This window comes from Alligator sinensis, unplaced genomic scaffold (assembly GCF_000455745.1).
Source record: "Alligator sinensis unplaced genomic scaffold, ASM45574v1 scaffold931_1, whole genome shotgun sequence".
Classification (NCBI taxonomy): domain Eukaryota; kingdom Metazoa; phylum Chordata; order Crocodylia; family Alligatoridae; genus Alligator; species Alligator sinensis.
Genome location: NW_005843388.1, coordinates 22,913 through 38,721, shown reverse-complemented (window position 1 = coordinate 38,721; position 15,809 = coordinate 22,913). Strand labels below are relative to the sequence as shown.

The 15,809-nt window shown below is 45.7% G+C and overlaps 1 protein-coding gene across 1 annotated transcript in view; it reads left to right on the top strand.

The window, feature by feature from the left end:
• Positions 1-8,182, top strand: part of LOC102368256 (sperm-associated antigen 16 protein-like) — a gene marked incomplete at its 3' end in the record, with an annotated part of 15,280 nt that extends 7,098 nt beyond the window's left edge. The window contains exon 4 of the mRNA XM_006038550.2: positions 8,055-8,182. Within this exon, the coding sequence (XP_006038612.1) occupies positions 8,055-8,182 (128 nt within the window). The remainder of the gene's footprint in view (positions 1-8,054) is intronic.
• Between the last annotated feature and the right edge of the window lie 7,627 nt (positions 8,183-15,809).

The following is a 15,809-nucleotide window of genomic DNA, read 5'->3' as shown; positions in this document are numbered from 1 at the left end:
GAAAGAGTGGAACAATGGAGATTTTTGTTAGACTATTCATCTTTTGACAGTTTACAATTAGCTAATCTTTCAGCTGTTTCATAGCTACTGTTTTATTGAGCTGTAAGACTGCCACATAGACACACTGGATGTATGAAAACAATAACTTAGATTATATCCTGTATTATCAAAACGGCTGCAGTCTTTACAGTTGTTTTAAGCAAGTTGTACCGTATACGGTCAGTTTTAAATTGATTATGATTTTATCTTGTGAAAAGGTTTCTCTTTGCTTTTAGTGTCACTGTTGAGATGTTCTAATTCTTTGAATTGTAAACCATCATTTTGGAAATGTAAATTGTATTTTCAGGCTTTGGTTGGTATGATTTGCAATGGAAAAAAGAGGTATTTTTTTACCATGCTTGTTAATTGCCTGATTGCTTTCATAATTAAATGTTTACTGTATATTTTATGAGGAGTAACTACTAGATTGTTTAATGCTAATTTACTGGAAAGCCCAGGTGTTGCTGCAAGTGGTTTTGGTGACTCAGCAAGTAGCACTCTTCTTTCTGAATTAATATTTAATCAGTATCCCAACACTAAGTTAAGAAATACTAAAGATGGTGATGTGTTCTGTATGTGATAGAAAACAAAGACTGAATATTTGTGATCATCAGATTCATCATAAATGTAAATGTTAGTCCTTGTGTCCAGGCTAACTTCCAATTTACATTACTTAATGATTATGTCCTGCCATACCTCTGAAGTTTTAGTTTTTTTGTTGTACTTTGTTGCTCATCATGGCAAATTGTACACCCAGTTTTGAATTAAAGGCTGTATTTCAATAGTAGGTGGAATTATTTTTATGTTTAAATTATTTTTATTAAGAAAATGATAAAGAATGGACATAATTTTGTACACAGATCAAATTGAGATCCAAACATAGAGTAAGCAGAACTTAGAATTCATAGTTAGTTATTGTGTCTAAAACGTTTATACTTTTTCTTATTGATAAGAATGTCAGGCATAAGCAGTAACATTTGAGAAGAGAAGAAAAACTGTTTTAAAATTTGCCAGCTAATTAGCAGTTTTAAAAACTAAGATCACTATGCACAGAACAAACCAGTACATGTTACTATTTACTATTTTAACGGAGAGGAAAAATATAGGAGCACAGATTAAAGTTATGTTCCAGGAAAACATTGTGGGGCAAAAATGTCCTCTTTTGGATCTCTTTTTGAGTACGGTAGAGACAGAGAAAAAAGGTATAGGACTTATTGTGCCTCTCTGATCTCCTGCTGCCAAGTCTCAGCAAAGGAGAAGGCCCTAACTTATACCCTGGACATAAGTTCTCCATGGGGTCCTGTTGTCAGTGGAGATCATAAGTATTCTCATTGTCTTTCTCCTGTATCATATGGGTGTGATGGCACCTGATACAGACATAATTATGCTGGGGGAGAGTTTTCCTGAACAGGGGAATATTTTTGCTAGCCATCTATATCTTCATCCTCATTTGTCCAAGTCAGGGATGGCCAGCCTGTGGAATCTGTGCCACGTGTGGCAAGGGCTGTCTCTAGGTTTGGGGCATGGGTCAGGGTTGCCAGCCCAAGAACATTTTTTTTTAAACCGACAATCTTCAACCTTTTTACATACAACCAAACATTTTTACTTATACATTTTTTACATAATATTACATAATTTATTTCAAATTAGTATGAGCACACACGCAGGGAATCCATAAAGAGGTCTGCCCCTCACTTCCTTGAAGGGGACATACTGCTGGGGGTTCCTGAGGAGGCTGGTGCAAAAGGAATTAGGAGTCATGTGGGCTGGCTCTGTGTGCTCCCAGAGCCTGCAGCTTCCACCTTAGCCCCTGTGTCCTGGGCTGCCCTAGAGATGCTGTAACATGTGAGGACAAGAGGAAGGATGGGGAGCAGGCAGTGACAGAGCCCAGCTCCAGGATGAGCCCTGTGGGGAATGCCCAGGCTCATGATACTCTTTGGGGAGCCTGTGCAATTGTGGGTAGGGGAACTTGGGCATGTTGCTTTGGTAGCCCCCTTTTTCTGGTGGCTCAGGTTCTGGCATCTGTCCTCTATTCTTGAAGTATCCTTACCTCCCAGGCTGTGCTGGCAGGCTCTTTGTGTCCAGCCTTTGGGGCACCCTGCTCATCTTTCTGGCTACCTCTGTGCTACCTGCTGTACTGCAGGGGGCATGTATTTCACAAGGTGTACAGGAAGGAGGGGGAACTTGAGCGCAGTATGGAGATTATCCAAGCCCTGTTCTCTGTGACTGGACACACTCCCTGCCATTCAGGTCCTGCCTAACCTGTCCCCTCCCCTGTGAGAACAAACCAGTAGAAATTCCCCTTTCCATGCATATGCTGAGACTCAAGCATTATCTCTTTGCAAAGGTCCTAGTGGACAGCAGCAGCGGGGAGCAGGGTTGCTAACCATCCATCATTTTTATGCACATTGAAATATTTTTTTTGGATAAGTGTTTTTAACTACTTTTTTATGGACTGTCCATACATTTTGACAGTGGGCAACCCTGCACGTGGCAGATCAGGGAGAGGGCAGGCAACACTGTAGCAGATAGGGCAGAAAGTAGAAAGCATAGCAGCAGATTGGGGAAGAGGGGATCAGAGTGGCACTCAGGGATAACGTGAAGCTAATTTGTGATGCTGCTGCATCTGCTGAAAAGATTTTTTTTGGTCATAGTTCTTGTCTGAAGCTGGTATCTTAGCCAATGCAATATAATCTGTTTGCTAATCACAGAGTATAAATGATTTCTGATCAAAAACAAGAGTTGTTTTCTATATGTAAATGAATATACTTTTTATAACACTATGCTCCTTTCTCATCATCTGTTTGTTTTTTTCTCTTTAAATTCTACTTCTTTTGTAGTGCACAAAGCAAACAGAATTATGATGCTTCACTGTGTGTATTTTTTTAGATTTTTCATGTAAGAATTCTGTGTAGCGTTTTAGATGGGTTCCTCACCTCTTTTACATGTAGATTCAGAGCCGCTACTATACAATTTTATATCAAAGAAAGTACATTTGCAATACCTTATTCTGTAGATACATCTAGTACTATTACATTTCTGGATCTTACTTCATTTTCTAGGGATCCCAGTTGTCAGTTTAAAGCAGTTTTTTTTTTAGTCTTCCTATGTTGATTTGATTTGTAGTTTGTTTGGTCTTGCTGTTAACAATCCTACATTTTCTCCATTGTTTCTTTCATATCTGCTTCTAATTGAGTGAGTTTTGCAAAGAATCTCTCAATTTTATTTTTCAGAGAAGATAGGGCAACAGAAAATATATTTTTTGAATTTAATTATGCTCATCAATCCTTGAACAGAAAATTCCTCTAAGTATCAGCAGATGGTGCTGTAGGGAGGCCCTAGCTTTCAGGGAGCCCATCTTATTGTGCTTGTTTATTAGGTGTGTTTGCTATCACCAGAATCGGCACTTTTTATATTGTGATGACATTTTTGTAAGTTTTCATTCAGTAAGCAATAATAAACAAAGACCTTACAATGGATAAATTAGCAGAAGATCTTTTAGGATGTCTCTGCTTGTCTATCGGCTTATATGGCCCTCATCTATGTCATAAGCATGTGATTACTTTTCAGTTAAATGCATTTTATGGTCACACTGTACATATGAACCAGGGAGGAGTAGTTATCTCCATATCACAGATAGACATTTCTCATTCTGAAATTTTTGTGAATTGCATTGCAATTGGTAAGGTGGGCTGTGGATTAAAAAATTATGAGAATTACTGCAATAGATGCTTCCTATCCTTTTGTAGTTCTCTGCTCAGACTTCAGTTTCTGAAATAAGATATTTACTACACCATAACTACAGGATGGGTGGTGGTCCAGTGGCTGGCATAGCATCTGAATGGGACCTGGGGTTCACAACTGACTGCAAGATGAACATGAGCCAACAGTGCAATGAAGTCGCCACCAGGACAAATGGAACTCTGGTGTACATCAGCCAACGTGTTGCCAGTAGATCCATGGAGGTGCGTCTCCCTCTGTACTAGGCATTGGTGAGGCTGCAGCTGGAGTACTGTGTCCAGTTCTAGACACCACACTTCAGGAAGGATGTGGATAAGCTTGAGAGGGTACAGAGAAGGGCCACCCATATGATTATGGGCTTGGAGGATAAGCTTTATGAGGAGAGACTCCGGGAACTGGGTCTGTTCAGTCTGAGTAAGAGAAGACCGAGAGGTGACTTGATAGCCACCTGCAAGTATGTCAGGGGTGAGCACCAAGATCTAGGGGAACAACCCTTCAGGAAGGCACCCCTTGGGAGGACAAGGACCAATGGGCACAAGCTAATAGAGGGAAAATTTAGGCTAGACATAAGAAATTACTAATTTTCCGTAAGGGTAACTAGAATCTGGAACACACTTTCAGCAGAGGTGGTGCAGTCGCCATCCTTGGAGGTGTTCAAGATGAGACTGGATAAGCATCTTGTTGAGCTCATTTGAGCCCAATAACCTCCTGCCTATGGCAGGGGACTGGACTTTATGGTCTTGAAGGTCCCTTCTGGTCCATTGATTCTATGATTCTAAGTATAAAATATATGGTAGTGTCCATTAAATGCAGTCCCCATCAGTGCCCACTCTTTTTTCAAGCCATGGTGAGTCATATGCATGACTTATATGCATTGACTTCCTCTTCACTCCCACAGCTGAGCTGCACCTTCCTTTCCCATTTCCAGTGATTCCTGTTTCTTTACCAGCCTTATATGTCTGGGAAACATCACCAAGTGGTTTGCCCAAAATCCTTTTATCGCCCCCTCTCTGTCTGTCTTATGTAATTAGTGTGCCCTGGCCATCCACAAAGTGGAGCTGGAATAGGTTACCCAAAATGCCTCAACCGTATATACATTTTTGGAGGAACTGAGGACTCATGACAAGAACACCTGGTTCCAGTTATGAGTAGGGGGCTAATTTGCACATGGATCCTTTGTGGCTGGATATGTGGAATACACACACATACGGAGCAGCACTAAGCTATGGGGTCACCATGGCTTTAAATGCTGTTGACACTGCTGGAGCACAGCCCAGTGAATGATATGGTAAATCATGAGCCTTTTGGCTTTGGATTAATATCAAGCATAGTTTGTGCTATATATATGTGAAGGTGCCCAAGTGCTGCTTAAAAGTGTGTTGATGGTACCTGTGCTAAAACTTGCAGCAGTTTCAAAAAAGGTAGCATGTATCAATTCTGGATAAGCTAAGTCTGTGAGTACTGATTGCAAATTACTACAGCCATGTTTAATTTCAAGGTATAGTGTTTTCAAGTTTGCTCCTCACTTCCATATGCTTACAGAGAGTAGGGTGTGACAGAAAGAAGAGGGGGCAGGGGCTGCAGGGGGAAGAAGTTGGGTGGAGGCAGAGGGGAAGGTGGCTAACTTACACTCCCAATTTATTTTCCCTCCTGTGTCAATGGGAGGGGGATAAATTCAAGGCAAACCTCCAATAATTATATTGTACACCTCAAAAATTATAACTAACTAGCCAATTGCCCATCAAGAATGATGGGGGAGTGGATGGAGATGGAGCACTGTGTTCCCCGCACCGTCCAGGCCTGCTCCCCCCTTCCCTCCTGCCACTTGGGGTCCAGGCCTGCTCCCCCCTCCCCTGCTGCGGCAGGGGAGGAGCGGGCCCAGGCCTGATGCTGGAGTGTGGGGGGGACTGGGCCCAAGGTTCAGGAGAAGTCAGCCCACTGCTGCGGTGATGGGGGAGCAGTGGGCTCAGGCCAACGTGGCAGTGGTGGGGGATAGGAAGAGCAGACTTGGGGCCAACATGCAGGAGGAAGGAAGGGGAAGGAGTAGGCCCGGGCCCGAGGTGGGGAGGAGGCCTGCTCTTCCCCTCCCACCACTGGTGCCTCATTGGGCTGGGCCCAGTGCACCCCCCCGACCATGGCAGGTCCACTCCCCACCCCACTTGGGCCTGTTCCCCCCCGCTGGCATTGGGTCCAGGTCCACTCCTTTCCTCCTCCACCACTGCTGCTGTGTTGGCCTGGGCCCCCTCTTTCCACCCCCACCGCCATGGTGTGCCTGTTCCTCCCCCACCCGTGTCGGGCCCGCTCCTCCCCCTACTGCTGCCATGTTGGCCCTGCAGGCAGCGACGACAGAAGGAGGGAGGGGTGGCCCAAGGCCAGTGCCGGTGGCCTTGCCCCCCCCTCCGTCGTGTCCTGACCCTGTTATCCTCCCACACTGCCGCCACAACCTCCATGGAGCAAGGAGGGGGGGGTGAAGCCAGCTCCAGTGACCTCTTTCCCCACACCGCTCCATCATTGTCACCCCCAGGGAGCAGGGTGGGGGGGTGAGGCCAGCTGTGCTTTTTGACCCCTGCATATCCAGGGGTCCCAAGACCCCAGGTAAGGCTGCTGGGGTCAGCACAGTACTGGCGTCAGCCTCCCCTACCACTCCGGAGTAACTTGCTGTGTGCCAAAGCACGTGGCACAGGCTTTCCCCAGGGACAAGTGGCTGTGGCGCAAGGTGCACCACTGCTACTTGTCCCCATGGAACCAAATGTCCGTGCTCTTCTGTATATGGCTTAGGAGTCTTAAAGTTATGCCATTTTGGGCAAGAATTATCTTTGAGCTATGCTATTTAGCTTGAGTTAAGTTAAATTCTGGCTGTTCATTTGAGAGAAAACCACAGATTTGTGATCTTCCAGTATCTTTGTGGGACTCCACATATGATGATTCAGTGGAGCCTCTGTTATTGGTGCAAAATTCCAGGAAGAATTAAGACCATTGTAATGCATCACATTGGATGTCTGTCACTTCCTTCAGGTCAGACACTAAAGTAGTTTGACTTCCCCATCCTTGTCTGAATCCAGCTGGAGCCAGGTCCAGAATATTAACTTCAGTTAGATGAGCTTGTATCTGACTTTTGGATTGATTATGAGCTTACTCAAGAACGAGTCTTGCTACAGGGTGTAGTGGACTACAAAACCAGTTACTGGGGAGTAACTAATTGATGAAAGACTGGAAGGAAGAGCTTAATCTAAGACTAGTAAGTGGCTCTAAGGACTCAGTGGTATAACAAAGATATTGTAGTAAACAGAGATGAATATCAAAGAAGCAACCATAGCAAACTTCAGTTTTCAAGCAATGAATTCCTTTCTTAAAAATGATGCATACATTTAATGGAAGTTGCACCTGGGGAGTTTGTGTTAGTACAGAATGTTTTCTTTTAGTATCCATTTGCCTTTAATATTTTCTTTTCATTTCATTTCATTATAATTTGTCTTGTTTTTATTGTAAGCAGCCCTGAATCTTTTTTGGGAGGGTAGTGTGGAAATCTAATAAATGTTTATCTTAAGGACTTTGGCATGCAAGTATTGTACAATAAAAGATGATTTCACAAACAGAGGGCAAAATAATTAACCAAAGTACTTGTTGTCTATGTTCACGTCTCACCATTTATTTTTAAATTCTCAGGAATGTAAATAGATAGGTGTTGTTTCAGTCAGTGAAGGAGAAAAGAACATGATGAGCAGACGACTTACTCTGTTTTCTTCATTGTTTCTAGAGTCAATAAAAAGTTTATAGGATCTTTGTAATAGGATGGTAGACTGGAATGTGCCCTGTTTGTTCTAAACTCTTTTGAATCTCTGAGAAGAGCCCCATTGAACAATTGTGTGCTGTAATTTTGGTGTGACCACTATGGAATATTTTACCAGGGGATCCTTTGCATCTCCATATATACCTTAGGTGGTACCCCTTCTTCTTGTTTTTCAATCTCACTTAAAAGCATTAGTTGGTGCAAGTGGCAAAGCTAGGTCTCAAATTACTAAATATGCACATGGATATTTCTTTGCATCTAAAAAATAAGAAACCATATTTAAAAGTTTTCCAAAATTACTATAGCTACCCTTTAACTTGAATCCTTAATAGAAGCAGTGTAGACTCTTTACACTGTTCTATTCTAATGGTTATTGGGTAGATAGAGCCATGGGGGATGGTTTATTGACAGAGAAAAGAGGTTCCTGTATCTCTTACAGGTTTTTAACATAATTTCAATAACAGATATTGGATTTTCATTTCAGGCTCAGCAATCGGTTCTGACTTCTAAGCATTCAGTACCTGAAATCCCGGAAGCTGTGGATGACTTTCTTTGCAATTTCCTAATCAGAATGGGGATGGCTAGAACCCTTGACTGCTTCCAAACTGAAAGGTAACATTTTTTAAATGTCCATCTTTCTTTGATGTCCCTAAACCAGTCAGCTGCTCCTCCATATATTACAGTTAGAGGACAGTCCTTGGAGAATTTTGAGTATTTGCCTTACCTGGGTAGCCACCTTCCCCAAAAAGTAAACATAGACTATAATATTCATCATTGGATAAAATCTTCCAGTGTTGCGTTTGGATATCTCTGAAATCATGTCTTTGTTGATCATGACATCAGCACCCAAATCAAACTTCTTGTCTACCAGGCTGTCTTCTGTCGTATGGTTGTGAAACTTGGATGACATATCCAAAGCATCTGTAAGCTTAGGAACATTACCACCCCTATCAGCAGTGTCAAGGGGTGCACTGATAAAGATCTTTTTGGCCAATACCAATGTCTGATTATTAACCAGTCATATCAGCCAATACCTATCCGATAGCCAATAAGCAGCTCAGCAGCTTGGAGAGCAGTGTCCGACCCGTCAGTCTGTGGAGGGGAAGGGGCATGGGGCAGGGAAGGAAAGAGCGTGGTGGGGCAGATCGAGGCCCCCATGGTAAGGGAGGGAGTGGGACAGAGGCAGGCAGTGCCCAGCCTGGGGTAAGGCAGGGCACAGGACGGAGCTGTGGACATCTTGTCCGGGGGACGTGGGGAAGGTGGGCAGCTCCCCACCATTGTGTGCACCTCCTAGGGAGGCATGGGGGGCAGGTACCTCCTGGATTTGTGTGCAGAGCAAGGGCAAGCTGCCTGCTGCAGGCTCAGGGCTGTGGGCTGTGCCAGCCTCTTGATGGGGGTGCTCTGGGCTGGCACTGCACTCAGGGTGGACAGTGGTGCTGGGAGGGCGGGGCTGTGGGGTGGCTACGGAGAATTTTGAGATGGCTGTAGCCCACCCCGTGGCCCCCCTCCTAGCACTGCCACCCTCCTCCCTATCTGCCCGTGCCCCCGAGATGAACCACTCGTGGCTCTGTCCTGCTCCCCACCCCACTCCATCTGGATAGCGCCTGCCCTTGCCCCAGCCCCACTCCCTGCCTCACCATGGGGACCTTGATCTGCCTCCTGCCATGCCCCTTCTCTCCCTTGTGCACCTTCCCCCCAGACTTACTGGTCAGATGCTGGACTCCAAGCTGCTGGGCTGCATTTCTGGCCACGTGCATGTTGCAGCTGTGCACATGCATGTGGCATTTATTGGTGACATTATTGGCTACACTGGCCAAAGAAAGCCAATTGCCAATAATGTCAAGTTTCCTTTATCGGTGCTGATCTGATATGGACCGATATATCAGTGCACCTTTAGCAATGTCTTTGGAAAATTATCCATATCAGTTGGAAAGACAGAAAAATGAATGCGAGCATCCTGGCTTAAGCAGATACTATCAGCATTGAAGCCAGCTCTGTTGAACAGGAGATGTCATAAGACTGCCTGACAACTGGCTTCCAAAACAGGTCCTATACTCTCAGTTCACCAGTGGTCACTGCTGTTGATGTAGGCAACCTGAGAAAAACATGATATTAAAATCAGTACTTGGGAGACTGAAGCACCGAATTGTCTCCACTGGCACAATGATATATAACAAGGCATTGATCGTTTTGAGCAAATTTGCCTCACTGGGGATTAGGGATATAAATATTGTTTTAAAATGATTTGTTTATCCTCCTCTAATTATATTAGTTTAATGGTTAACCGATAACACAGCTGCTAGGACACAGCTGCTCCTGTGAGCCACAAGCCAGCCAGACAAGAGAGCCCATGTGAAGCCCTGTGCAGCAGGGAGGAAGGGAGCACCTATGAACAAGCAGCTAATTGCTTGATTGATGAGTCATTAGGCTACTTGCTGTTTTCCTCTTAGGCTATGGGTACTAGTCCCCCTCCCTTCCTTCTTGTTCCTTCCTCCTCTCTCCTTCCCTTCCTCCTGTTTGCCCTGCTGCCTTCCAGTTCCTGCTGGGGCACTGTAGGGCTTCCCTTCCTTGCCAGACTGTGTCTTGTCCTGTGCTAAACAATAACTGGGAAGCTAACTGGTTATCACTGGGCTTATTATGATTAATCATTTAGCCTTGTACATCCTCTGAGGGAGGCAGGTAGACTAGAGCAGGGGTCGGAAACCCCTGGCACGCGTGCCAAGCGTGGCACGCGAGGCCATTTTGCTTGGCATGCCGTGGCCAGCCCCCGCTCCGGGTAGCTGCTGCCAGCGACAGAGCCCCGGCTGCTCCCAGCAGGGCTTGCAGCATCCCAGTTGCCTGCTGGGAGCAGCCTGGAATCCGGTGGGCCACCGGCGCGTCAGAGCGGGGGGTGGCTGCAGCCGGGAGGCTCCAAACAGCTGTGCCAAGCTCTGGCATCAGCTCTGCACTGGCACATGCAGGCGTGCCTCAGAGTGGGCAGTGGGGGAGGGGCCTGAGGCAGCACAGCCCTGGTCTCTCCCCCACTCCTAGCATGGAGGTGATGAGCCTGGCGCAGCTGTTTGTAGCCAGCCCGGGCTCTGGGCACCTGCAGCAATCAGTGGGGAGAGTGCAAACAGCTGCACCGGGCTCACAGCTCTGGTATCATCTCGGAGCATGGAGTACCACCAGCACGGAGCTGATACCGGAGCTGTGCAGCCCGGCGCAGCAGTTTGCACTCTGCCCACTGCTTGCTGCAACTACCCAGAGTCCAGGCTGGCTCCAAACAGCTGTGGCTCATCACCTCCGTGCTGGGAGCAGGGGAGAGACTGGGGATGCACTGCCTCAGGCCCCTCCCCCCACCCGCTCTGAGGCACACCTGCACGGGCCAATTCGGAGCTGATGCCAGAGCCCGGCACAGCTGTTTGGAGCCTCCCGGCTGCAGCTGGCCCTGGCTCTGGGGAGCTGCTGCCAGCCAGGATCCCGGGCTGCTCCCAGCAGGCAGCTGGGATGCTGCAAGCCCTGCTGGGAGCAGCCCAGGCTCCAGAAGCAACCCAGAGCTGGGGGTAGCTGCTGGCAGCCACAGAGCCCAGGCTGGGGAGCAAGGAGCAGTAGGAATGGAGGGCAGGGGCTTTGGGTGGGGGGCAAGGGGAACAAGCAGGGCATCCTGCCATGTACCCCTTGCCCTCATTTTGTTTTTCTGCCATGCCGGCACTCTGGCAACTTCTGAGGTAGGCATTGTGGTGTTTTTAGCCACTCTGGAAAAAAACATTTCCTATCCCTGGACTAGAGAGACAAAGAGAAAGAGCTATGACTTGATATCACCAGGAACTATTCCTTCCTTCTGGAACTATTTGCCACGTCTGCAGTCAAGCATGCAAAATTTGGATTGGCCTCCTCAGGCATCTACGTACTCACCAGTAACTTCCCTGTTTGCTTGAAGATTGTCATCTTCATATTGAGGGACTGTTGCTGTCACTGGCTGTCTTTGAGGACTGAAATAAATTTAGAGGGTGTACTCTTAAACATTGTTCAAACTTGCTTTGAGAAAATGACTCATCAGAAAAATAAATCTAATTCTTGAGGGTGGAAATAACAGCTAAAAGCAGATTGAAAATAGAAACTATCATATTAGATCCAAGTTTTCCAAACAGTTAAAATCTTTTCAGTGGGGATCAACTGTATTCATGGCAGAAGTAGAGTGTGTGGCTGCTCCTTTAATCTTGCATGTTCCCCCATGCACACCTCGCTCCTTGCTTCTCCCCCCTCTGATTAGTGGAGAACCCTGCCACTCCCTCCTGGTCTGCAGGGAAGCTAAAATCATGGTTTTAAATATGGCACCATTTTTGCCTCCAAGCCAGTCAGCAGAAAAACAGGGCCATCCACGGCCCTTCAGACAATCAGCAGCAGGAGGCAAAAATGGCACCATATTTAAAATGGCAGTTTTTAACTCCCTGTTGATTAGGAGCAAGCCACAAGCAGGACCTGTCCACCTATCAGTGGGGGATAGGGGCACAGGAGAACCTGCAAGATTAAAGGAGCCACAGTGCACTCCACTTCCACCATGAATTTGGTAGGTCCCTACTTAGCTCCCCTTTTTGCCCTGAAGAGAAGAGACCAGAATTCCAAAAGTGCCAGAAATGGCATGCTTCCATTGTTCTAATTTTTGAAAATCAAGATACTTATTTCAGTGCTGAGTATATATGAAAACAGTTGAAGTTTCCTTGTCTAGATGTTTTCAGTAATGTGTCATTGAATTGTTACCTCAGATGTTGTGTCTGAATGATAACAATTTGTAGTACTTTTATTACTTAGAAAATTATCACTAATTTTGTATTTCATGGAATCGTATGAAAGTAGGGGGGGAAAGGGAATTCTGGGCTAGGGACAGACATTCAAAAACCCTGAATCATTTTAATCTTTGCAGGTTAATCTAACCTGGTTAGGCTGAACCAGTTTGTAATGATCCAGACATCCCCTCCGGCTTGAAGAAATGCAGGCACATGCCTACCTCAGGCTAGAAGCTGGGGAGTGCTAGAGCAGCCCTGCCTTCTCTTTCACAGAGCTGACCTGAGGAGGGGCGTGGCCAGGCCACAGCAAGATGTTTTGATTAGGGAGGGGTCCCCCCCCTTCGCTGCTCTTGACTACCCCAGCAGGAGCATTTATTAGCGCATCAAGAAAACAAAAGCCTCTCTTGTGAGTTCAAGTTCTTCTTAAACAACTTTTTCCAAGGAAATAACAGAGGGACATTACCAGGTACCTGTTGATTAGCTTCAAAAAGCCCTAAGTGGACATTGTCCTGTCTGCCTTTGTTCTGTGTGCCTTATTAGACACCTCTCAGCATTAGCCAGCATACCTCATGCTGGCTACCATCTGTGATGTGGGAGCGGGGAGGGGTATCCCTGCTTGAACAGAGATTAGTGGTGGGGGGCGGTACGAGGAAGCCAGGTAACCGCTGCTGTGCCTGCTGCCTCTGCCAGAGCTCCAGCCAGGGAGCAGAGGGGAGGGGCCAGCTCAGGTCTCTGGAGCAGAGAGCCCTGCCCATGGCTGCCAAGCATCTGGGATGCCGGGGGACTCTGGTTTAAGTTAAAGGGATCTGGGACAGACATTGCATAAACCGGTTTGACCCAAATCAGTTATGGCTGATACTATATTCAGCTAGGTTTATTTCAAACTGGTTTCAGTCATTTTCAAACTGGTTTATGTGCACTGTGAAATGTTTGTGTAAGGTAGACAGGACAAAGGCAGACAGGACAGTATCCATTGAGAGCTTTTTGGAGCTAATCAGAAACAGGTTTGAACCAGTTTCTGAACACTTAACCATTTCATATGTAATGTCTGTCCCTAGCCCTAGAAGTCATCTAGTCCAACTCCTTGCTAGAGGTGGGAACATCCCTATCTAAACCAGCCCATAAAAATCCTTGTCTAACATATTACTAAAACTACACAGTCAACCTTGTCAAAGAGCCACAAGACAGTGCCCTAACTCACAGGAGGTAAAGCAGGGGATAACAGTAGTCAGTTTCCTGTTGCTACAGGGGTTGTTAAAATACATCTGAGAAATCCAAGGGAGGGGGCCACACACCCTGCTACAGAGGAAGGCAAAAAACCCACGCAGTCTGTACTAATCTGACTATGGAGTAAAATTCCTTCCTGACTCCAGATATGGTGATTGATCTGATCTTGAGTGGAGGGATGAGGGACAAGGCCCTCTAGCCAGGAACCTTTGGACATTTATACACGTGACGTTCTCTAGGAGTGCGGGGAGGGGAGCACTTTAATCAAAGTGGCTCCTAGACCTGCTCTAATTAAAGCGCCCAGAGTATCTTATGTGTCAGCATCCCTGAGCTGAAAAATGGCAGTGGGGGCACTTTAACTAAAGCTCGTTGAATGAACGTGTATAGGTGCCCTGTGGGTTTTAGTTCCAGCAGCAGCAGTGGCACATCCTAGTCAAAATCCCCAGCCTGAGGTGCAGCCAACCCGCAGTGCTTCTCAGGAAGGCAAACCATTCTCACCCCGTGATAGATGTAGTAACAGGAAGGGAAAAAAGTTCCCTTCTGGTCCCATGTGGCAACTAGCAAAGCCCAGAAGCATGGGAAATACCCAAGGCGTAGCTACTCTCTAGACAAGCTGACCAATGCTTGTCCAACCTCGAACTTCCGTAGGCAGTATATTGCACTGCCTCACTATTCTAACAGTGAAGAAGTTTTTTCTAATAACCAATCTAAATCTACTTTGCTACAACTTCAAGCCATTGGTCCTGTTCTGTTCAGCAAGAAAGAGAAGGTGTTTTCCTTCATCCTTCAGATGTATGAAGATTGATGATCACCCATTTTGTATTTTTGATTATTTTTCCTGAGGTGTAGCACCTTGCATTTGTTGGCATTAAATTTTGTGTTGTGAATTCCAGCCTGACTTTTCAGCCTGTCAGGATCCTTTTGAATTGAACCCCTGTGTTCCAGTGTGTTCACAATTCTTCCCAGTTTTGTGTGTTCTACAAATGTGGTTAAGAAGCTGTCTATTCCAACATCCAAATAATTAAATGTATTTATTAATGGGCCCAGGACAGACCCCTGTGGAACTCCACTTGAAACATCCTGCCATTTTGACATGGATCCATTTATAATTACCCTTTGCTTGTGGCTATGGAGCCAGTTGTCTGTCCACCTTATAGTATATTCTCTAGTCCATATTTCTTCAGTTTGTTTATAAGAAGGTCATTTGGGACTTTGTCAGAAACCTTGCTGAAGTCTAGATACAGTATATTCACTCCATTCCCTTCGTTGACCCAAATAGTTAATTTGTTGGAGAAGGAGATCAAGTATGTTTCATAGATTTCATAGACATTAGGGCTGGAAGGGACCTCAGAAGATCACCGAGTCCAGCCTCCCTGCCCCAGGGGCAGGAAGTCAGCAGGGGTCATAGGATCCCAGCAAGATAAACATCCAAATTTCTCTCGAAGGCATTTAAAGTAGGTGCTTGAACCGTTTGGCACTATTAAATCCATGCTGGCTGCTTGTGATCAGCCTATCTTCCTCTAGATGCTTGCAAATGGACTTACGGTATGTTTCAGTAACTTTTCAGGTGAGGCTAACAGATCTGTAGTTCTCTGGGTCTTCCTTTTTGCCTTTTTTAAAGGGCAATACATTGGTGCCTTTCCAGTCCTCTTGTACCTCACCCATCTCCCATGACTGAAGATATCATTGCCAAGGACTCCGCCAGTTCCTTTGGTTCCTAAAATGAAGTTCATTAGGCTCTACTGACTTGAATTCATTTAGACCCATCAAAAGCTTTCTTTTTTTTTTATTATCCTGTCCCTCAGCTTGTCCCCTTCCTTATTCAAATAATCCTTATACAGGTGTCTCTGCTTGCAGCTTAATTTATTTTTTTGTGACGGAAGCAAAGGACCTGTTGGGCAGCTCTGCCTTCTTTGCATCTTCTGGAGTTTGCGTTGACTATTCAACAGTGAACCTACAGCTTCCTTGGTCTTTCTTTTCTGGCCAACATACTTATTGAACCTTTTCTTATAGGCCTTAACCTTCTTTGCTGTGTGCAGTTCATTTTTTACCTTTGCCTTCTTGATTTTGTCCCTGCAAGTTTTTGCTATTTCCTGGTATGCGCCCTTGGCTATCTGCTCCTCTTTCCATTGCCTATATGCTTTCCTTTTGCATTTGAGCCACCCTAAAAGCCCCTTGTGCAGCCACATTTCTCTTGCCATTCCTGTACTTCTAGCATATCAGAATAGTTTTTTTGTTGAGCTTCC